This window comes from Podarcis raffonei, chromosome 7, assembly GCF_027172205.1.
Source record: "Podarcis raffonei isolate rPodRaf1 chromosome 7, rPodRaf1.pri, whole genome shotgun sequence".
NCBI classification, from domain to species: domain Eukaryota; kingdom Metazoa; phylum Chordata; class Lepidosauria; order Squamata; family Lacertidae; genus Podarcis; species Podarcis raffonei.
Window position 1 is genome coordinate 63,836,818 of NC_070608.1, and position 24,861 is coordinate 63,861,678.

Here is a 24,861-nt window from a genome sequence, read left to right on the forward strand (position 1 = left end):
ACTCAATCAAAGAGAATATGGGAGAACAGCTTCTTGGGCATTGCCTACATACATATGTTTATGTACGTATGTATTTGTGTGTGTACACACAATACACACACTGTTTTTATTCTTCAGTAAACCCCTTCAAGAATAAATAAGGCCATCAAACACATGAGCTAGAAAAAAAGAAAGCAGTGACCAGGACTACCTAAGCAATATGGACTCTGTTGCTGACACAGAAATCATTTATTTCTGGAATTTCTATCCCACAAGGCTCTTGAGAATGGAAAAATTAGCTTCAGCTTTTCGAGGAAGAATGTCCATTTGCTATTTTATAAATATCGCCTCTGAGCTACTATTCTTAAACCGATACGTCCTGACACCTATTTAGAGCATTTGCAGGACAAGCACTTTTGCAACTGAAAATGACATTTCCCATGAAATCTAAACATTTCTTTTACTATAAAACTAAAACTTCTTTCTTTGGGCAAGAAGCTGGAAGATTTTAATTCATTCTAATCATTTATCTCAGCACCGATTATATTATAGAAATTTACGTAATTGGTGAAGTAGCTACTGGTTTTGCTTCTATATTACTGAGGCAGCCAGATTAAAATAATTTTTCCTCTCTTCCTTGAGCACACATCACACCGTGGAGCACTGCCACAGCAAAACATCAGAGCTATAAAAAGCTATATTTCATATATACGTGTTTTTTTCTCAACATTGCCTACTTTCCTACACTCTCTATCCAGCCCTTCAGTTACGTATTTTTTCAACCAGGCATAAATATCCCTGAAAATGCAGTGAGAACAAACAGAACACTTTCTTCAAGCCATTGAATTTCAGACAGGGTCCTCTTATTTTAATTATGGTTCTGAGGACCACAGTTTTTGGCCTGTCTTCAAAGGTCAGCATTACTCAGGTTCTTAACAGGACTATTACACATCAGCAGCCATTTACTGAGCCATTAATTATCCCAAACTCACTAAAAGGTTCTTCATGCCGAACTTCTTCTTTTTTCGTTTGTTTACTATTCTTCAACAACACGTTGACATAGCAGTCTAGACTGAACACAGTGGTCACCACAGGAAGGATATTTTTTTAAACTTAAGTTATGAGAGTGTTTGTGGGCACAGGCTACTACTCTGCATTTAAATGCAAGCCGTATATATTAGTATATCCTTCCTGAGTTGGGTGAAATCTTTGACCTGCGCCTGGATTTTTCTGGACGTTTTACCTATTTCAGCGCGGACACTGCTGCCAACTGCGGTATTCTGGATATATCTGGGAAATCCCAGACGTACTGCAACCCTATTTTGGATTAGAAACTCAGGCACTGGTTTGGCTCAATTTCCTTTTGGGATGGGGGGAATTTAATACTGTTAAAATTTAATACTGTTAAACCGCTGACCTTCTGATCAGCAAGAGCTAGGCTCTGTAGTTTAACCCACAGTGCCACCCGCATCCCTTACTCACCCTACTGTTAATCAGCATTAAATATAATAAATATAATTATAATATGTGGTGCAGTAAAGGAATAGCAACAGTAGAGTTCCACCCTTTCTTCTATATTTACTTCTGCAATAACCTATAAACAAGCACCAGGCCGCCTTTAATAAACAGTTCCCATGCAAAAAGAGCAAGACAAACACTACTCATTGAGATGGAGCATCTCCCTTTGATCATAATCTCATGCCACAGACTTGTGTTTTTTAATAGACTAGTTGTTTGGACAGTGTAGGAGGATTTGGGCGGGGGGAGGGGGAAGGGTTGAGGAGGGGGGAGTTAACAGGATATTTACCTTTGAAAAAAATAATCAAGCCCAAGGCTTTATATATTTGATCAGCCACAAAGCTTCAGTCCTGTCCTTCTGACCTGACACCTCAAGGGGGTAAAGAAAATTTCAAAGTTTCTTTATATATTATGTAAACAACCGCTTTCTAAAAATAAATTCCATTTACTTTCCTCTCACTTTAAAGGCCTCCTTCCAAACGAATTACCTCGTTTCCAGAGAGATCTAACATTCAGCTGCCATCATTACCACGAACTCAACACTTTTTTATCTTCTAGTCACAGGGATACTAGCTTCTTGACAATCATGTCTGGAAAATCTACTACAAACCTTTGCATTTGATAATGAACCAGATATGACTTTGGAGAAAGAGAGAGAGATGGAGCCCCATTTTGGCGGTCTGTCAAGGCAGACCCAGGATCTGCCAGGCTATGGTCCTTTCCAAGGAGAGCAGATACCAAAGGCCAAGATACTTCCCTTATAATTTGCTGCAGATCCTGGTAACTGTTCCAAGTTTCAACCCTCAGCGGCTTGCAAGGGACCATACTTTTGTCTGTAGCCTCACATTCCTACAGTGATCAGCAGCTTACAGGTGGATCTGTTGTCCCTTAAGGCAAGGATTTGCAGGGTGAATGAGATCTTGAACAGCTGGTGACTGGATTCCCTAGATGAGCCATTCACACAGGTGATCTATATTACTGTTTTCAGGATTTCAGCCCAACCACAGGCCAGTCTTGAGGCTCCTGCATTATTGCTCTTTCCTTCAAAGTGTGTAGACTCCATCTGCCTAATTTGGATCAGTGCCTCTCTAGTTGATAAGAGCCAGAGATGCAATAGCTTTCCCTCCTCCTAGTCATTCTACCAAACTTCCTTCTACATCTCCAGATTCCTGCATTTTCTATGTGAAATAATTTACACTACCTAATGGCAGGATTACTAGTTGTAGATGCTTCAGAAAACATGGTAGCTCATCTTTTGGACTCTTTTACGACTGGTGCTTCAAAGTCTGCATTGACCTTATATCCTAATGAATATATACTCTTGCACAACTCCCACTCAGTTCACTGGGCTGTCACAGGTGTGTTTCCTTTCCTAGCAATTTTACCTTTAATTATTGCCAAATTCAAACAGATTTTTGATGTGGTGCTGACATGGTTTAGGCACAAGAAGCTGGAAGTTAGCCTTTAATAGTGCTGTGCTCTTCTTTACTAGATTGTTTTCATAATAATAATAAAAGTTGTTGTTACCTCACCCATCTGGCTGGCTTTCCCCGGTCACTCTGGGCAGCTTCCAGAAGAATATAAAAACATAATACAACATCAAACATTAAAAACTTCCCGATATAGGGCTGCCTTCAGATGTCTTCTAAAAGTTGTGTAGTTCTTTATCTCCTTGACATCTGATGGGAGGGCGTTCCACAGGGAGCATGTTACCACCGAGAAGTAATTATATTACAGTTTAATTATTTTTAAACTATTTTCTCTTATACGTTATAAATATAACAACATTGTAATTTGATACAGTCTTACACATCCTCCAAACTACTCACAACTTGCTGTATCATGGAAAAACTTCCAATATGAGCCTGGCAGGTGTTTGATAAGCCATTATCTGCGCTTACACTGGTGCATTTTCAACAGTCTTCAAGCAAGAAAGAATTTTTTTAAAAAACTATATTATTTCAACAAATTCCTGTGCCCTGATTTAAGAACTGTCATTAAATCAGGGAAGAAATAACTCATGGGGAAAGAGGTAAGAGAATGTTGTGGTTTCAACTTAGATGGTTCCTCTTGAAATAAGGTCAAATGTTACCATCATTTTCTTTTACTAGGGTTATTGCCTTCACAAACAATTGAAGAAAAGCTGTGTAATTTTCTCCAAGGGATGCTAAGGTTGGCCAGAAACCTGACCTACCTTACAAGAATATCATTAATCTTTCCATTATGTTTTGTTAACAATGCCAGCGGTTTTCGTAATGATAAAATGTGGTCTGCAATGATGATGTGATTTAAAACCACTACCACAACTTTCCCCCTCTATTATTATTATTTTTAAGAGCCCTAAAAGATAGAAAAGGAAGCTTCATTCTGACTATTCATTAAGACTTTTAAAACCCTCCTTTTTTAAAAAAGAAAAGATGTGCCTAAATGACATTAGGCTGAATGGCTTTTATAATACTGTAACAATTCCACAAGCACCATTTCTACTTTTGTGTTACCTTAAATGGTAGCAATAAAATAATGTTCCCCTAAGACACCTTGCTAATTTAAGAAGTACTTTGGGCATGCATTTAAATGACGATACATTCAAAAGTTATATTCAAGTAATTCAAACAACGCAGCAGTTCGTTAAGGTAATGGGTTAGATCAACATTTTGCCCAACTCCATCTGTTTTTGGACTACAATTCCTATCATCCCTGACCACTAGGTCCTGCTAGCTAGGGATGATGGGAGTTGTAGTCCAAAAACAGCTGGAGACCAAAGTTTGGGAAATGCTAGATTAGATGATCTTATCTATTTGCCACTTCCCCATTAGGCAATTCTATCTCTGCAAAATCATTACAAGTCAAGGTTTTGCCTGACAAGCCCCAATCTATATGCAAAATTTAATCTTTTTTATGATACCTCATAAAATAAATTAAGTATCAAGTACCAATGTGATAAATAAGTAAATACAATTCAAGGGTTCCTGACTCTTGGGCATCTCTACAACATGGCAGAGAAGGGTTTGGCAAAAGAGGTCTTTTTTTTAATGTTCCCCAACTTAAATTTTGTCCATGGAGTTTTCTTGGCAGGGATACTGGAGTGGCTTGCCAGTTCCTCCTCCAGGTGAATCACATTTGGACTTAACTCTCCACTATGACCTGTCCATCTTGGGTGCCTTGTTTGGCATAGTTCATAGCAAGGCAGTGATCTGTATAGTTAAAGCTATGGTTTTCCCAGTAGTGATGTATGTAGTGAGAGCTGGACCATAAAGAAGGCTGATCGCTGAAGAATTGATGCTTTTGAATTATGGTGCTGGAGGAGACTCTTGAGAGTCCCATGGACTGCAAGAAGATCAAACCTATCCATTCTTAAGGAAATCAGCCCTGAGTGCTCACTGGAAGAACAGATCCTGAAGCTGAGGCTCCAATACTTTGGCCAGCTCATGAGAAGAGAAGACTCCCTGGAAAAGACCCTGATGTTGGGAAAGATGGAAGGCACAAGGAGAAGGGGACGACAGAGGTCGAGATGGTTGGATAGTGTTCTCGAAGCTACCAGCATGAGTTTGACCAAACTGCGGGAGGCAGTGGAAGACAGGAGTGCCTGGTGTGCTCTGGTCCATGGGGTCTCGAAGAGTCGGACATGACTAAACAACAACAACTTAAATTTTCCTTTGTGTGTAACAAACTAGACACATTAGGGAAGTGGGCATTCTACACATGTTCTCTGATGTGCTGCTTTGCTACATGCAGGTCATTGTTTATGTGGGAAGGTCTGTAGTCTGAATTAGTAAAGTCCAGGTTTCTACTGCCGAAGTCTCCAAAAACTATCGTATGGTTTTAGGTTCAGTTCACGCTCACAGCCTCTAATTTTTAAAACTATTGTGAGGCCTGACATAAACAGTCTGGGATTTACCATGTCAATGCTGTATTGACTTTGCCCTCAAACTAAACAAAGAAACCCAACTCAAAAGTGCTCATCCTACTTCCAAGTGGACAACAGAGCGATCTCTCTTTGCTTCAGCTTCACGAACTCTATAGATTCATAGTTATTGAAAACCATCTCATCAAATGTTAAGGAACATGACATATTTGCTCACATCATTAGTCTCAAAGAAAAGAATAAGAAGTCTGCAATTTAAGTAAAAGGCAGCTGTTCACTTTTGGCTTATAGGGAACATTTTCTGGAACTCGGTGTCTTAGAAACTGTTGCTGGCTTGTGTTCTTTTTTTCTTTTCTTTTCTTTTAAGTAATTTTGTCCTTCTCTCCACTCTTGAGCCTTAAAAGACTGTTCCCAATAGGAAAGCAATATATTCCAAATGAATCATCAACACAAAAGAAGCAAAAAATTAAGAAAAACATGTTAGCTACAACTTGTGCAGAAGTTCTCATTTTAAATTAGCAGATGGGGCAGGGAGAATGATAAAGAGATAATAAGGGGACAGAATTGTTCCAAGCAAATTTGGGTCCAAATTATTCAAAGAAGCTACAGTGAATTTTTTTTAATTTTTTTTTTAACCACGCTTATGAGATTGTGTATGGATTCATACTTTGGCCTTTCTTGGATATGGATGCTACTACTGCATGGCCCAAGAACAAGTCCCTAGGGTGTGATTCTGGCACCACTGAAGTGAATGGCAAGTCTCCCACTGGCTTCAGAAGAGCCAAGGCTTCTTCCCTGGTGATTGCTGGAGTGTTTGTATGAGATCTAAAATGCAGCCACGCTGAGACCAATGCAGAGCACACATTTGAGATCAAACCAACCTGAGTTTATGCATTTGGTCACAATGCCTATTTTAAAGCCTGACAGTTTCACAGAGCTTGCAGTTTGTGGAATTTTCATGAAATAATCTCAGAGTTGGCCCAGCAGGTGTTTAATACCATATACATACAGTGGTGCCTCGCAAGACGAAATTAATTCGTTCCGCGGGTTTTTTCGTCTTGCGATTTTTTTTGTCTTGCGAAGCACGGTTTCGGAAAAGTTTTGGAAAAGCTTCAAAAATCACCAAAGTCTTCAAAAACCTCAAAAAAGGCTACCACACCGCGTTCTATGAGCTGCTCCTCGAAGTCAAGTCGCAACTGTATTAACGGTGTTAAGAAAAAGGAAACAAACTTGCAAGACATTTCCGTCTTGCGAAGCAAGCCCATAGGGAAAATCGTCTTGCGAAGCAGCTCAAAAAACCAAAAACCCTTTCGTCTTGCGAGTTTTTTGTCTTGCGAGGCATTCGTCTTGTGAGGTACCACTGTATATACAGGGCAATCTTTGTTTTGCACAGGGGTTCCAACCTCCACAAGCGTCCACAGAGCACACATAAGCCCAGACCAGCCCCTTTTTGTGACATTCTGGGGCTATTTCCCACAGGTTCAGTGCTGTGCATGTGTGTGCGGCTGTGTGCCATTCAGATGCTCCTAAACTGGGAATTGCCTGTATATTAAATAGTGTTGCAATGATGCTTGGAATATCTACACACAGATGACTCCGTTTGGCACAAGCAGATGGGCTTTCATGCCTTCTTAGCTAACCAAAATGGAAGGGTCCATGGAAGAAAGTGTCAAATTATCCAGTAATCAGAAGAGATCAGACGCACACCAGTTAGAATGCAATTCTGTTGCAAAGCGCGACTGAAAGTTTTTCATGAATTGGAGGGGTTTTTTGTATATAGGGAACCCATAAAAACACAAGGGTATTTCCCCCCTCCATCATACCCTTTCTATGCCTATAATTAGATATTACACAAACACACACACACACCACAATATACATGAACTCGGCACTCCTTCCTCCATATGCAAGCAGACTAGCTTCCTCACAACTCGACACACACAGCTTGACACATCTTCAAACTCCTCATCTGCAAGTCCTCCTTCATATTCAGCCCTGTTCAGCCCTTTAACTTACAAAATCTCATTTGTTCACTTTATCAGTACCACCATACATAAGCATATTCATGGTATAATCTAAAGCAATGTAATTGTCCAAGAATGCTACATAGATTCTTATAATGGCAGTTCTAATTTAGTTGGTACCCCTGCCCGTACGGGCCAGTCTTGACAGACTCTAGGGTTGTGCGCCCATCTCACTCAAGAGGCCGGGGGCCAGCGCTGTCCGGAGACACTTCCGGGTCACATGGCCAGCGTGACAAAGCTGCTCTGGCGAGCCAGAGCTGCATACGGAAACACTGTTTACCTTCCCGCTAGTAAGCGGTCCCTATTTATCTACTTGCACCTGGGGGTGCTTTCGAACTGCTAGGTTGGCAGGCGCTGGGACCGAACAACGGGAGCGCACCCCGCCGCGGGGATTCGAACCGCCAAGAAGTACATAAAACTTTGCTTTCCAAATACCTGGCTTGCTCAGTCTTTATTTTAGGCACCACAGTGCAGCTCCCTGAGCAACTTTCTTCATGCAGTTGTGTTAATGTTGTTCATATCCAATCATTGCTATTGAAATACAAATCATAGATATCAGCTATGGAACAGCTTCCCTCCAGAGACTCACTAAAATCCCAGCTGGAGCCTATTTCAGAAGCCCCCTAAAACCTCCTTATCTGGGCTGACTCTGAGTGAATGATGGGCTTTGGATTTTTAGCCAGGAGGAGTTTGGAATTTTAGGGTGGTGCTTTTAATTACCTTTATTTAGCCAGGTCCAACCTATTGGGATGGAACATATTAAACAGTACAATCTCTCATGCAACAAAAAATAATATTTAGAATATACTGGACCCCATTACATTTGTTTAAAAAAGGGGCTATCTAAGGTACGGAGATGTTGGAGATGCAATAGGGATAATGCTTCTCTGTCCTATATTGAAAGATTTATGGCAGAAGATAACTGAAACCATCAACAGAACTGTATGGAACCACCTTACATTTATAGAGCAAAATATCCTCTTGAATTATATACCCAGCACATGGAAGCTTACAAAAGGACAATATGACTGGACTCTCTGTGCCCTTACTACAGCAAAAAGACTGATACTGATGAATTGGAAAAATAAAAATGCATCTCCCTTCTACGATTGGATTAAAGACTTATACCAACTCGCAACATATGAACAACTTGCATATAAACGCAGACTTGCCATGGATAAATTAAATGGTATTTGGAATCCATTGTTACAAATACTGTAATAGGTTAAGATCTGGTGAAGAAGAACAACAACCTTGTAAAATATACAATTTTGGATTCCCCCCTCCCCTCTTTGTTTTTCCTTCTACATGGGTTTTGTTTCACTCTTTCTCTTTTTTGTTTGCGTCTCGCCATGTTTGGTGCACATATAGTTATGTGCTTTTTGAACTTTCAATAAAGATGTTACAAAAAAAGAGAACCATATTAAACAGTACAATCCTATATACGTCTACTCTGAAGCCAGTCCAAATAAGTTAAATGGGACTTATTTTCCCAGCCAACTTAAGTGTATCCAGTAAATGATTCCTGCCAACAAAAGGGGTGGAAATTAAGTCACAGTTTCCCTCCCTCCAAGTTTTACAGTTTTAGCACTGAAAGGCACAAACCTGTTCTGATGTTCTTTCAATACTTGATAGATGCTAATCAGAAAGGTTTGGTTTTTAAAGCCTCCGAAAACACAATCCTTGTAGATTCGGAACTCGGCAGCGGTAACAGCCTCTCCTTCTGGAATCCGAGACAAATTAAACTTGAATTCCTTGTGGTGTCGCTGGTAAGGTGTGAACTCCTTGTCATATTCAACTGTTTAAAACAAACAAGACAATTCAATTTAACTGTGATTTCTCCACATTCCCCACTTCTCACTCTATTTTGTTTCAAAAAGTGCCCCAGAAAATGTTCAGGCTTCAAGTATTTCAAATTAAAAAGCAACTGAAATTTCACAAGACAGCCTGAATGGAATTGAAGCAAGTGAGATCTTTCATTCACCCATTCAGGGGCATCTTGGTGCCAGGGCGCCAAGTTCTGGAGGGCGCCAGGGAAGAGGCAGAGGCTGAATGCGGCACCTCCTGGCATCAGCTTGACACCCTCGTCCGCCTCCGCCATGCCGTGCCAAAGCAGCGCCACGCCCAGAGCCTCCATCTGCCATGGCCACCGCGGCATGAAGCAGCCAGCTGAGCCGGGAGGTGCTGCGGCCAGCCTCTGCCTCTTGCCCGCCGGAGGAGCCGCCCTCCAGCCGCTGCCCGCCTCCTCCAGCCCCGCCAGCAGTGCTGTCCTCCATAAGAAACTCTGGGAAACGGGGGGTGGGGTGGCGCCGGAGGGAGCTTTGCACCACGGCGCTGGATATGCTTAAGACGGCCCTGCACCCATTCATACTTGACATAGCCACATTTAGTCGTTTCATGTCACCAGAGATAAGAAAAAGTATTTGTTACATTTATTTCTTGACTTTTCCCAAATAACGTGGATGCAGTGTGCATGGGAATGCCATGCCATCTGAAATTCCTCTTATTTTTCAGAGATGGAACTACATTAGGCACATCAGAATACAAGACCAGGGCCATATACTCAGACATTTGTATAGAATTTGCTATTGCACTGGCATATCAAACAAGCTTATAACCCAAATCCAGTATAACCCAGTATAACCCAGTGAAAGCTTTGCCATTGAGTTAAGTATCAATAGGTCTTTGATAATGGGGATGCATTACTTATGTGGCAAAATTAATAGGTGTGCTTGAAAAGTATAGCATGAGTAGCTCTTGCTCTCGAAGTTTTACGTATTGTTGGTGCTACTCCCTCCCTGCAACTCTTAGAGCTGTACCAAAACTACACACTCTACTCCTAAAATCAAACAGTTTGAACACTGCTTTTCTGCTAGCAGTTGCAAGAACTGTATGCTGGAAGGTAGAGGAATGATAGCTAATTTTGTTTTGTTTTATTATTATTGATATTGTTGTTGTTGTTGCATTTTTCCATTACATCCATTCATTTCTTTTCTGTGCTATTCTAGTTTTTCTTTATCACCTCTTTTAAACATTTAATAAAACATCTAATAGAATAGTAATTATCTATTACAACCATAAAACATCTATCATGTGAAGACTTCCCAGCCTATCTTTCCTTGACACCCTAGATTTTCATCTAATTTTGCTGCCATCTCCTTGGTTTGTATTCCCTCCCTCCCCCCTCCGTACATATCCTTTTACCCTTTTTTAACTGGTATTCATAAATCTATCCCTGCTTATTTATTTAACGCTACTCCACTCTTTTTAAAATATCTTTCTAGTAATACCCACTCACTTATTATTATGGCCATCATATTGGCTAATTCTATAAATTCTATTAGTTTGAACAGCCACTGATCTTTTGCCAGGATCGCCCTTTCTTTCCACATTCTTACATATGTTATTCTTGCCACTGCTGTTGCATAGAAGAATAGGTTTCGTTTGGGATTTTCTGTCCTATTATGGCTAGCAGGAATGCTTATGGTTTGGGGGGAGATTATCATTGGAGCATCTTCTTAAGTTCTTCATGGATCATCCTCCAAAATTCTTTTGCCCTTTTGCACTACCACCACATGTGGATTAACATGCCTTCTGCATTTATACATTTCCAGCATCGGTTGAATCTTCTTTTGTTTATCTTTCCCAATTTGCTGGGTGTTGGGTACCACCTGAAAACCATCTTTAGTATATTTTCTCTAATTGTATAGCATGCTGAAAATTTAATTGTATTGTTCCATAATTTCTCCCAATCAGCCAGGCTCTATATTATATCCAAATTCCTATTTTTGATCCAGGTTGGTTTCTACAGTGTACCCACCCACCACCTGTCCCATCAAACCAGCTCTCAGGACCAAATAAGCTATATTTCTGTATATTCAATGGCTCTTTAGACCTAAATTTTCACAGCAAACCATGTGCAGCCTCTTCCAGCACCTCCAAGCAGCTTCACAATATTACAGGAAGAAAAAGAAAGAGACCAAGCTCCGAGTACATCTCATAATCTCATAAGTACTCCTCATTTTTGCCGTTGTTTTTGTGACACTTCTTATGCACAGGCTCTTCAGGATTTCCCCAGAATTATCCTAGAAAAGCCACACATGAACAGGGTGGGATGTACTGTACTTTAAGGTGTCCACATTCAGAAATTGGAGAGAATAGGCTGGGATGGATTTGTCCATCCCTAGTTGGAAGTACTCCACTGCAGTCACTCAAATACTTAAGACTAATCCTGCCAATCATACTTCATTGCTTATCATATCAGGCAATTATTTACCAGGGAAAGCCAAAATCTAAGGCAATGCGTCTTACTGTGCTTGGCTACAACACAGCACAAGTAATAATAATAATAATAATAATAATAATAATAATAATAATTTATTATTTGTACCCCACCCATCTGGCTGGGTTTCCCCAGCCACTCTGGGCGGCTTCCAACAAAGATGAAAAATACACTAAAATGTCACATATTAAAAACTTCCCTGATAAGATAGCTTAAACCAAGGAGGTAAACTCAATATTATTCTGGGTTTTGCTTTATGTCACCCACCATAATGCACTTATAAATTTCATGTTCTCTTCCATTTTCAAACTATTCTCTACAACAAAACACGTTTCAAAAAGCTGACACTGGCTGCAACCCCATACCAATAAACATGTGTACAGTGGTGCAGTTCCCTATGCACTTCTTTCTGTCTAAATACTTTGTTTTGCAAATTTTCTTCTTATTAAAAGATCCGGCTTCTTAGAAACCTTGGCAGACTTGGACAGGCAAAACCCCTTTCTGTTCATTTCCAGGACATAACCAGCTTGCACTGTTCTCATGTTACACTGCAATAAGTGACCTTATTATTGAAAGAACAGACCGTGTGTGCAAAAATGAAAAGCAGCCATGTTAAGGGGAGGGTCCTTTCTCATTGTACCTTCCAGTCTTTCCCCACCAACCTGCAATGTGACTTGGTTCAGGCTGGTCTGAGTGCTAGCTTATGGAAACCAGTACTAAGCTATAACCAAATGTATCTGTGTACACCTCCTAATTTTACAAACCAATGGCATGTAGGGAGGGATGAGGCAATCAAGCAGTGTGGGGCTACGCTTTTCTCAGACATGCTTGGCCAGCGTTTTCCTAATGCAGAAGAACATGACGGTGTTCAGTGGCTGCTTCTATTAATAAATATGACAAATTATTTCTCAAATTTCCATGATTTCAAAGAATACCTGACACTTGCCTCCAACTGCTGCTGCTATATATAGATCTCTCTTTTCTTTGGTATGCCACCTTTCCATAGTGAACACCTTCCAGTTGTTGTTGGGCTACAACTCCCATCACCCCTGACTGGGAACTGTAGTTCAACATCTGGAGGGCGCCATATTGGCTACTCATTATCTAGCAGCACTTTGATCAGTGGCTAATAACTTTAACATCTACCTGTTGTAATAGCTGATATACACTAATAGGTGTTTCTAGCTAAGCAGACGTCCATTACAGATATAACCAGCTAAGACCACAGATTCACATGCTCCCTGTACCTATCAGGGTCTACTGGGAACAAGTTCTTGCCCCGCGTCTTAAGACAGGGTTATGCCACTACTTGAATTAATAACAATCAAGACTAGAATACCCATGTTGGCCTGAGCTAGAAGTGCTGGAATCCATTTTATTGTTGCCTTCTGTGACAGGGCTCCTATGTCTCTTACAGCCGTACAATAAGCTGAATACAACCACAGCTTTTAACAGTATGGAAATCCAATGCTGGTCAAAGCCACACATGTCAAATTTCCGCCGGCCAGTTGTCTTGCAAGGCGGGGGAGAGGGGAATGGCAACCCTAATTAGTTAGTACACACCAATGTATCTTTGGTAACAACAACAAAAACGGTGCAATATATAAATGTTATTTCTCTACCTGCCACTTTCCTTCTGGAAATGGTGTTTAGAATTCATTTAATGTTGCAGGTGAAAATGAATTATCAATTCAGTTGATGACAACAGATACAAATTCAATGATTCTGCCATGTAGTTTACAATGCACAGTAACATCACTGGGAGATTCTACTCCCCGTTCCTGATGATGAGTAGAAAAGCAGGAGGTAATGGTAATTCCAGATCAGCAAATCTGAGATAAATGGTTATGAACCTGAACGTTGCAGGGCAAGCTCTGACCATCTGCACAGAGGGTTTGGTTTTTTTAAAACCCAGTTTCTAAATTCTAGCTCTACACATACGGTTTTAAAATTAATATCCCCTGATGGTTTAGAACATACTTGGAATGCCTCTGTCCATCTGATAAAGAGATTGGATGCTGCAGTTCAGTTGCAGATAGTCTTACTCTTAAAATATGTAGCTTCCATTTCTGCATGAAAACTTGCTGTAATTTTAAACAGGAGGGTGCAAAAGTCAGGGAAACAATACACTGGGAATTAACCAACAATCCTGGGGGGAAAGCTAGTGAAAAAGATTGTTCCAGTGGGAGGGGACAGCAACTGAAATATGAATAAACAAGATCTGAAGAGTCAAAAGAGTTGGCTTAATTCTGACACAGTAGTACAGATGGATAGACCAGCTTAACAAAATATGAGACAGAGGCAAAATCAGTTGTGCACTGAGACCCCGAAACCACACCCTCGTCAGTGAATGAGATATAAGGACACGGATATTAGGTTAATGTTATTGGGCAAATTTTGGCCACAACTTTATTGGTTACAGAATGTAAGCAGTATTGGCTTAGGCTTGCACCTCTGTTTAAATGGGGCCTGGCCACACCTCCCCAGCCAGTGAATTGGCTGGCTGGGTGATGGCATGGCTGGGAGCCTCTGGGTGACGATGGAATCTGTCCCCCACCCCCGGAGGAGAGTTGGTGGCCACATGGTCCACCGCAACCCCTCCTCACTGTTAAGTGGAGCGGATCTCTTGCCAAGTCATGCCAGGTCTTACAGACACTGAATTCTACCCCCACCCCCATATTTCTATTCAGAACTCAGAAGACTAAACTCAAAAGCTTTTGCATAGGGTATGGATTTGAATAATATCAGTATGCAAAATTAACTGGAGAATGTCAGGTTAGCTTACTGGTGCAGCTAAGCCAGTCCTGGCCCATCCATGAAGCAGAGCTTCTGGATTCCAACAAGAACATACAAGAGCCCCATGACATCGCACGAGAGTCCCGCAAGATCCCACGACATCTCACCGGAACCTGGAACCTGCAGCAGCAAAACCCCAGTAAGCGGGGGTTCAGTGGGGCTTGCAATGGGGGGAGAGTGGAGGGCGGCGGATGGTGCAGAGCAGCACCTTTTGTCTTGGGCAGCAAAAAGGGATTGGCCACTCCTGAGCTAAGCTACTTGCAGGCAGGACTGCCCAGAAACCATATTCACGTAGCTCTGAACAAATACCATAGCAATACAGTAAAGGACACTTGGAACCTTGCGGTAAGAACAAATCATTCATAAGCAAAGCTCTACTAAACCAGACCTAGGGATTCACCTAGACAGCATCTTAAAAAGCAGAGACATCACCTTGCCAACAAAGGCCCGTATAGTTAAAGCTATGGTTTTCCCAGTAGTGATGTATGGAAGTGAGAGCTGGACCATAAAGAAGGCTGATCGCCAAAGAATTGATGCTTTTGAATTATGGTGCTGGAGGAGACTCTTGAGAGTCCCATGGACTGCAAGATCAAACCTATCCATTCTTAAGGAAATCAGCCCTGAGTGCTCACTGGAAGGACAGATCCTGAAGCTGAGGCTCCAATTCTTTGGCCACCTCATGAGAAGAGAAGACTCCCTGGAAAAGACCCTGATGTTGGGAAAGATGGAGGGCACAAGGAGAAGGGACGACAGAGGACGATATGGTTGGACAGTGTTCTCGAAGCTGTCACAGCATGAGTTTGACCAAACTGCGGGAGGCAGTGGAAGACAGGAGTGCCTGGCGTGCTCAGGTCCAGGGGGTCATGAAGAGTCGGACACGACTAAATGACTAAACAACAACAAAGGGGTTCACCAAGTCCAGTTTCTAACAATGGTCAGTCAGAAGTTTCCCAGGAAAGTTAAGAGCATGTTGGTTGGTTTGATTTTGCTAAGTGAAATGCAATATATTTGTAAAACCTTATTGATGTAGAGCAGATCCATGGCTTTAATACATTATGAAAAGGTCTCTATAAAAAAAAGGCACTGAGTGCCCACAGTCAGGATTCAACACATGTATCAGCAAACATTTCATAGCTAACACTGCAGGAAACGAACTTATTACAAAATGGAATTTATGTCAACACCAGTCACTGTTAGAAGCATCTCAGTCCTGAAATGCTCTGGAAACATTTGAAATATGCTTTTGCTGCTGGAGGACAGTGATAATCTACTCTTGGAAAAAGTTCGCTGTATCGTAATTGCACTCTCCCAGAGCATGTTAATATGAAAAGCCCCTCAGGACTGTAAAAAATACAAGGCATATCACATTACAAATGTTTCCTATTCAGGCACAAAACACTTATTCTGTAATTTCATACTCACATTTATATTAACAAGATTTGAAATGGAGAACAAAAATTTGAAGCCTCCAATGAGTAGGTGTATAAACAAACAGCCATTTCTGAGCCATTCCAAATCCTTGTGGTTTTTAAATACCCAAGGAAAAATTAGCAGAACAAACTAGTCTAGACCACAGATTTTTTGGCTATTTTATGCTACTTTAATATAATCAAAAAGAATGAACTTCAAGATTTGATTTTTTTAAAAAAAACAACAACAACTATATGCATGGATATAGTTGCTTTTAAAAAGGAATTTGGAGAAGAAAATGTGCTTTCCAGTCGCCACCGCTGGGTAAAATCATTTGATTTTCAACATGTCAGCATTCTTCCATTTCTATTCTACTTCTTTGGTCTAGCCTTTCTATCCTAAAATAGTTCATTAGGTTATATTACATAAACTCGCTCTGTTTCTCAAGTTCCAAGGGTATTTAGCATTTAAAAAAGAAAAGGGGGGGAAGATACTACAAAGTGGAAAATAAGTTGTTCAACTGGCAGGAAAACAGCTACTTACAAGCAAATTAACTATCCCCAACTACTACATGACTGCTCAGTTAAAAGTAATCTGTTATGGTTCAGGCTTTGCCAAACCTCTGGAGGTACAGCGTTCCAGTGATCAAAAGCTGTGAGCCAAAAAATGTTCTTGATACCTTAAACATTCGGTACAATTAAGTGGCAGGCTCTTCTGAAAAGATTGTGATGGGATGTACATAACAGAGCACTGATATCCATGCTCCTTAGTGCTTCCATGCATTTTGAAGTATTTAAAAAAACAAGGAAGGCCTCCAGCAAGAGAATGCTTAAGGAATCAGAATGCTATAAATATTCCATTATACGTGGAATTCTAATGAGATACCACCTGTCACCAGGGCGAATTGCCACCCTGATAACAATCTGCATGCCATGAATAGAGGGAGGTCTTTTCTCATACCTGTATGTCATTGCATGATTTCACAACCCTCCAAAATATGCTATCAGTTATGAACTATACATTGTTAAGAGATAATAGCACAATGAACTCATTTGTGATACTGAGTCTACCAAAGAGGAGAACAAGTCAGCTTCTGAACTTGGGTTTCACCTTCTGGGTTGTGGGAAATGGTGCTGAACAAAATAGCTGACATTTTTAAAGAATCCCTGCGTGGAGACCTTTCCCTATATATGAGAGTTGTAGAGAACAGATATGAAAGAAATAAAGGAGATTTCAGCCTGAAATCCAGCTCTGGACAAAAGTCGCCTCCAGACTGTCAGCAGTTTGCGGGAGGGATACCCAAGCAAACTAGAAATTCAAAATCCCACCATTAAAGCGCTCTGTCACCCGAGCACAACAAATTCAGAGTCAGGAAAATGATGGGGAAACAAACAGAAAAGTGTGGAACAAACAAAAGGATTAGCAAGAAGACATATAAAGACTGCGAAGGCAAATCAGCATGAATGCACATTGTAAGATAAACTCCCTGCAGACAAACTCATTGAATACCAGGGGCAATCCAATCTCTGTGTAAAGCACTTTACAAGCAAATGCTTGATAATCAGGTCATCAGGAGCAGCTCAAAGCTTGAGGCTTCCAGTTCTGCTCTGCCTTAATGGAAGCAGTCCCCACGACAGTGGAAGATCGTTGACGAAGATAAAACAAGGATGATTGAGTGTAAATCATCCTTGCAAATTCCCCCCAGGGATGGGGTGGGGGGGTGGGGGAACAGGCTTCATCCACAGTTTGTCTCTGTACCTGACTCTCACTCCAGCATGGAATACGGGGACAGGGTGCAGGGAGGTGCTGAGTGCAAACGCACTTTGCCTGCCAAAAACCTTCCAACGCCGCCATTAAGAAGCAGAGGTTCTCCCATTAATTAGAGCTTAATTGGACTAAAGTACAGGCACGTGCTAGAAGAGATGAAATCACAAACCATGGAACAAACCAACTGCAAGGACTTTAAGGTTTGAATTTGAGATAAGACTTCATTTGGTGCAAAAGACGGGGGGGGAGCCTACGGTTTCTTTATTTAAAGTTCTACTCTCTACATTTATGATTCGGCAACCCTCCTCTGAATGTTAGTTCAAATTATATTCGTACAAGTGAGGATGGAAGAAATTGGATTATAAATATGGAATATAACATCAAATGGAACTGTGTGTGTAAAAAAAAAAGGGGAAAAGGGAGGGAAGCTCTATTTTGCAAAAGGTTTACAATGGAAACTTGGAGCTGAGTCTTCCCCATCCTTTATTATCTATGAAGTGAACTGAATAGTGCTAAGAGGACTTGGAATTTAATTGGAAGGATAATTGGCCATATATCTTCAGCTGGAAGGAAGGATTAAAGAAGTTTGGGAGCTGTCAAGGAACTAATGAGGTTCTTTACTGAGTCATCTGCAGTTCGACAGACCACTCTTCTTCCCAGGCTGAGAGGGGAAATGGTGACAACAGTTTATTTACTGGGAGAGAGCGACTTTTGCAGCTGTTGTTAAAGTTATCAGTGCAAAACAACGAAGCACAGGACGGAGCAATGGATAAATTTATGGAAACAATGGGATATCAGCACCACCCAAGGCATGGTGGATAATAGCAACAATCGGGGAAAATAAAGACCTCTTACAAGAACAGGAAGAAACTCCATGGGCAGAATAATTGCCATACACAGGAAGAACAAGGATATAGTTTGAGTTCCTCACTTGAAGTTTTATGAATCATTTAATGTGTCAACACAAATAGAAGTTATTAATATTGTAGTTGTTGTTAAAAGGATTATTATTATGATCGGAATGTAATTGAAACTAGTAAGATTCTGGAATGCAGAAATAAAGAAAATCAGGGGGCCACTTAACTAAATTATATAATTCAGTATTTGAATGACTGGTATTAATAACTGTATTTATAAATTGGCATTGTTATAATGAGGCTATTAGTGGACTGTAATTGAAAACTAATAATAAATTATTATAAAAATAAAAAAGGAGTAGCTCAAAGCTTCATGTAAGCAGGGGCTTCTCTCCCAACCCCATTTTCATGTCTAGGAATGCTGTGAACTTGCAACGAGCACCAAGTGAAGCATTCCTTGGCACTAATATAAATGAGGGAGCCCCGACTTGTACAGAGCTCTGTGTTCACACACTAGATAATGGCTTATTAGGCACAACCTTCGCTCAGCAAAGACAAGATTGACTTACAACATCGATGACTCTTTGGTCAGTGTCAGCGCTAGAAATGCTGTTTTACCAAAACAAGCATCCTAGAAACTAGGACTAATCTCAGTGCTATTGCTGTGTTTGACTTTGTAAGCCTTTCATTCGATCATAGGTCTTCAACTGGTCCATTGTGGAACTCTCTACCATGTCAAGGTCTGGTCTAAGGTGGGTCGCAACAGCAGCACAACCACCATGCAGATATATACGGTGGGATGAAAAAACAGGTCCAAAAATGCATGTTTGGGCTAAAGCTGGGTCCCAGGTCTGAAGAAGTTGAAGACTGCATCTTGCACCACATAACACAGCAGCATGATACTGGACAGCCTCTCTCAAGCATGGGAGATGTAAATGCATGCCGTTTCAAGATCTTAAACAAAACTGTATTTTAGAAACTGTATTTGACATTTGAGGTAGTGAGCTGTGAGCAAAGACACTGAGTTTGGGATCAGATTTTTGCGACCACTTGTTTGGAACCGTGGGCTATCAGCTCCAAGGCAATTCCTAGGTCATTTTAAAGAGCCAAGCATAGACTCTACCTATGCAACATAAAAGCTAGATACCACTAGAGATGTACTATCTCTCCCCAAGAGTCCTCTTGGCCCAGGACAGTAAACTAAAGCTATTTATGCTTCTTACCGTAGGAATCTCTGTGGATGGTAACTTCCCTGTTCCCTCCATATTGTGTTTTGAAATGTTGCAGGCTTATTGTTTTATAGGGAAAAGATGGTAACTCGGAGCTTTCAGCAAATGTTTTTACAATTAGCTCAGATTGTGGAATGCCGACGGCGTGTATGTTTTCAAATGCTTTCCCCACAATATTACCAGACTCCTTTCATTTAGTCTTCATCACTCTTTCATCGGTGGTTAGCCATGCTTATTAACATGACTCAACAAGGAAATCAACAGCTCGCTGAAATATTCGTACACTGTGAGACTTTTTTTAAAAAAACCTGGCCTTACAAACTTACTGATAACTCTTAGAATGCTCTTCTTAAGAACAGTTGCAAGTTTATTTCCAAACTCCACCTTCAAAACAAGTTTCCAAAGCAGTCAGATATTTCATCTGCCCTAGACCAAACTGATTCAACCACAGCATTAAGAATATTCTTTGCAAGTAAAACAAATAAACTCTCGCATGCATTTGCAAACTGAAGCTTATCAGTACTGACAAGGATGGTTCACATCCAATATCCCTGCCCAGGTTCTTCTTTTTAATGTGTTGATGCTACATAGCCCCGTAATTACAGTATTTTTCGCTCTATAAGACGCACCAGACCACAAGACGCACCTAGTTTTTGGAGGAGGAAATCAAGAAAAAAAATATTCTGAATCTCATAAGCCAGAACAGCAAGAGGGATCGCTGCACAGTGAAAGCAGCAATCCCTCTTGCTGCTCTGGCTTCTGTGATAGCTGCGCAGCCTGCATTTGCTCCATAAGACGCACACACATTTCCCCTTACTTTTTAGGAGGGAAAAAGTGAGTCTTATAAAGCAAAAAATACGGTAATTGCAAAGGTGAGAGGGGCATGTTATTCATTTCCTGAAATCCCAGCTTTTAACACATTCCTCTAAAAAGCCAGTTTCTAAACGCTTCCTTTGCACTCCCTGCTTGCTCAACTGCATGATGAAATGTGTTCTATGCATGAGGTTAGCTGGGTCCAAAAAAGGAAAGGCACATTTGTATGAGGTCAGCAGCCATTTACCAGTTATAGTGAGATGAAGCATTCAGCTATCTGTGTGCATGCCCTGTCAGTACTTAATTGGCATATCAGAATCAACCAATTAGAAGCTGGGGAAAACACAAAAGGGAACACCTACTAGTAATGAACAGGAAAGACTTAAGCTGCTCCTCATATACAGATACAATTGCATATGAGTGTGAATTACTACTCCGGTCTCATGTAAATGGAGGAAAAGTGGACAAAGCTCTAATGCAGCTGTTCTAACAGGCTTCAGCTCTAGCACCCATCAGCCAATACAGGGCAGAGTCAAAGCCTGCTTCCCCTTGCCAATGAATAGGAGTGTACTCTAAGGTTCCTGATTGGGCATTGGCAGCCATGCACCAAATTTGAATACCAGGTGAGCCAAGTGTGGCCTGTGTACCAGAGGTTCCCCTCCCATGCTGTAAGTGAAGACCAGCTGCCTTGCCTTTCTAAGTTGGAAACTTTGCATTGATTCTGAGGACTCAATTCAACACACTGATGTTTTGCTGGAGACAGCAAAAGACAAGAGGATAACCACTGCCTTATCAGTTCTAAATTATTCTTTATAAAGGTAAAGGTAAAGGACCCCTGACAGCTAAGTCCAGTCACGAACAACTCTGGGGTTGCGGTGCTCATCTCACTTTAATGGCCGAGGGAGCCGACGTTGTCCGCAGAGTTTTTCCGGGTCATGTGGCCAGCATGCTTCTGGCGAAACCAGAGAAGCACATGGAAACGCCGTTTACCTTCCTGCCAGAGCAGTACCTACATATCTACTTGCACTGACGTGCTTTCAAACTGCTAGGTTGGCAGGAGCAGGGACCGAGCAACAGGAGATCACTCCATCACGGGGATTCGAGCTGCCGACCTTCCGATCGACAAGCCCTAGGCTCAGTGGTTTAGACCACAGCGCCACCCGCGTCCCAAATTATTCTTACAATGGCTCAAATCATTGGGTTTTTTGATGCAGGACGGCTATCTTAACTTGATTCGAGAACTTCTCTAGGGTTAACATGCATGACCAAATTGTTTCTGCAATGCTTGTACTTACCACATGATCACCTAGACACCTGAAGCCAAGAGAAATGAAATTTTCATTGCAGGGAACTCTTGGGAGCATCAAGCGCTCAGGGAACTAGGAGCAGACAAGTCACTGCCTGAGGCCATATGTTTCTTGTTTTGGATTATCCTTCACAATGATTTTAGGGGGTGGGGGGAAGATTATTCACAAAGCAGAACCATATTTATTTGTGGCATTTTTATCCTGCCCTTCTTCCAAAAAGTTCAGTGAGGCATGGATTGTTCCCTCTCATTTTATCTTCCAGAAAAATCTCATGAGGTAGGTTTGGCTGAGGACGTGTGACTGGCCCAAGGTCGCCCAGTGAGCTTCATGGCTGAGTACAGATTTGCACCCAGGTCTCCCAGGTCATTCTCCAACAATTTAACCAGTACTCTACCTTGGCATCCTAGCATATTTGAAATTCAGACACACTCCCTTCTCAAGTATTTATGGCAGGTAATATTTTAAGAGTGAACACATATTAATAAATTACCTACCCTGAACACATATTAAATAAGCATTAAAACAGAGAATACATGCTTAAAATATATCGCTTTCACCAAGAAATCAGAAAAGTGGCTAGCTGTCTCTCTGTCCGTCCGCCCCCCCCCAAAAAATATATATACAGTGGTACCTAGGATTAAGTACTGTACTTAATTCATTCCGGAGGTCCGTACTTAACCTGGAACTGTTCTTAACCTGAAGCACCACTTTAGCTAATGGGGCCTCCTGCTGCTGCCGTGCCGCTGGAGCACGATTTCTGTTCTCATCCTGAAGCAAAGTTCTTAACCCGAGGTCTGTAACCTGACATGTCTGTAACCTGAAGCGTATGTAATCCGAGGTACCACTGTATACTGAAGTTTTAATAGATATTTGAGTCATTTTCAACAACCCCGTTTCTTCATCTCAATAATCATATCATATTTTACTATAATTCCGAATGATCAAAGCTGGCACTAAAGTTGCCTCACTGTTTGCAATTCCTAACGGAGCTGCAGTGCTGTGAGAGTTATGTGCCTGTCATTTATCATAGAGGCCACCAGTGAAAAGATTTCTCTTGGTAACTGCCAAGCAGGTGCAGCTGATGTGAAAGGCACACGTGCAGACAATTTAAGGCTGAAGCTGCTCCTCCGAGATTTTTTCCAGATTACATCTCATGTTTGGGTAGAAACTATTTCATCTGATTCAACAAACTAAACCAACGCTTGTAAAGAGTGAGAGAGGAGAGAGAGGGGAGATTCTCCACCCCCCACACCAATTCTGATGGAGCTCCTCAAACATTTCTAGAAACCAGACGAGCACATTAAAAGCAAGCCAAACCTGTGAGAGAAGCGTGAGCTGGCACCAGCTATCTGCGCTCCATCTTAGAATACGCTCATCCTGGATCTTAAGTTAACAAGGCCAGATTCTCTCCTGTCAATACACACACACACACACACACGTACAAAACTCACACTGGCTTCAGGAGAGTCGCCTAGGCACAGAAGAGGGTATAATTTAATCCAAAAAGGATATGATTCCCTATTCACTGAAATTTGTTTCTAATTAAGATTCATGTGGATCCAGACAGGCGTGGTCCATAGCTGCAACATCACTTCTTTCTTGCAGGACTGTCTCTATCAGGTTTCAGTGAGTCAGATGCTAGTTATGAAGAACTTGATTTAAGTGCACAAGTTGTTACAATTCGAGGAGGAAGGAGAAGAATAGGAGGGGGGTTATTGAAGCTTTAAGAACAGCAAAACACAGCGGCGCTCACGGCATTTGCAACACGGAAGTGGAGAGGTCATTTTTCCACAATCCATTTTTTTTTTGTTGATTTATATAGTACCTTTCATAATATTTATCTCAGGGTGGTTTGGAATGCAATTTTTTTATTAAAGAAAACAGGACAATGATAAAAGTTATAATAAAATAAACATACTGCATAATTAGCACAATGTACAAATTGAACTGGGACGTGGGTGGCGCTGTGTGTTAAACCACAGAGCCTAGGACTTGCCAATCAGAAGGTTGACGGTTCGAATCCCTGCGACAGGGCGGAAAGGTAAACGGCATTTCTGTGTGTTGCTCTGGTTCGCCAGAAGCGGCTTAGTCATGCTGGCCACACGACCCCGAAGCTGTACGCTGGTTCCCTCGGCCAATAAAGCAAGATGAGCGCCGCAACCCCAGAGTCGGTCACGAATGGACCTAACGGTCAGGGGTCCCTTTACCTTTACCTTACAAATTGAACTAGCAATGTTTTTTAAAAATCCTTCATTTCCAGTGCTTTTGATTATAGCATCCTCCTCTGGGTACTAGGGCAAATTATTCTTATTTATTACTACAGGCCAACATTTAATCCAAATCTAAGTGACTGCTTGGATATAATTAGACAGGAAAACTACTTAAGTTGGCAGTCCTATGCCTTCCCTCCCCCAACTCGCCCACCTACATGTGGAATTACCTAATCACACACAAATCAGGGTGACGTAGGGACAGCTTCTCCACACTGCTCCTTTGACAATTCTACATGCTTTTTTCGATTCATTCTTTTTCTATTCTCATTTAGACCACGGTCCTCCTGCTTAGACTGGCAACAGAACTTCCCAGGAACAGTGGTTTCTTGACCATGTTGGCAGTTCTCCTTGAAACCGGACAGAGACCATTGATTCCACAGTACACACCATCACCTTCATGGGAATGTGTGGGTACAAACATTTAAAACTAGAGAACCAATTCAGGACATGGCTCCAAGCAACCAAGAAAAAAAAAAAGATTAATATGTGTCAGAAGAATTTTGCCCCCTGCAAAGTTCCCCCTTCACTAAAAACTTCTAGCCTCCAACCAGTTCTCTTCTGGTAACTCAGTTGCTCAACATCACACATTTTCTAGAGCTGCAAAGGCATGTATGATGCACCATACACAGGAAAATTTACTGCCCAGCAGTAGTCATGACATTCTAGCCACCAGAGCTATAGTATGAATTGTTTTGAAGTACACTAAGCCGGCAACCTACACGGGGGGTTACATTTCGGGGA

General features: G+C 41.4%; 1 protein-coding gene across 1 annotated transcript in view; it reads right to left on the reverse strand.

Annotated features, from left to right (window-relative positions):
• Nucleotides 1-24,861, reverse strand: part of BMP6 (bone morphogenetic protein 6) — an 88,935-nt gene that overhangs the window by 13,770 nt on the left and 50,304 nt on the right. The window contains exon 2 of the mRNA XM_053396936.1: nt 8,992-9,184. Within this exon, the coding sequence (XP_053252911.1) occupies nt 8,992-9,184 (193 nt within the window). The remainder of the gene's footprint in view (nt 1-8,991; nt 9,185-24,861) is intronic.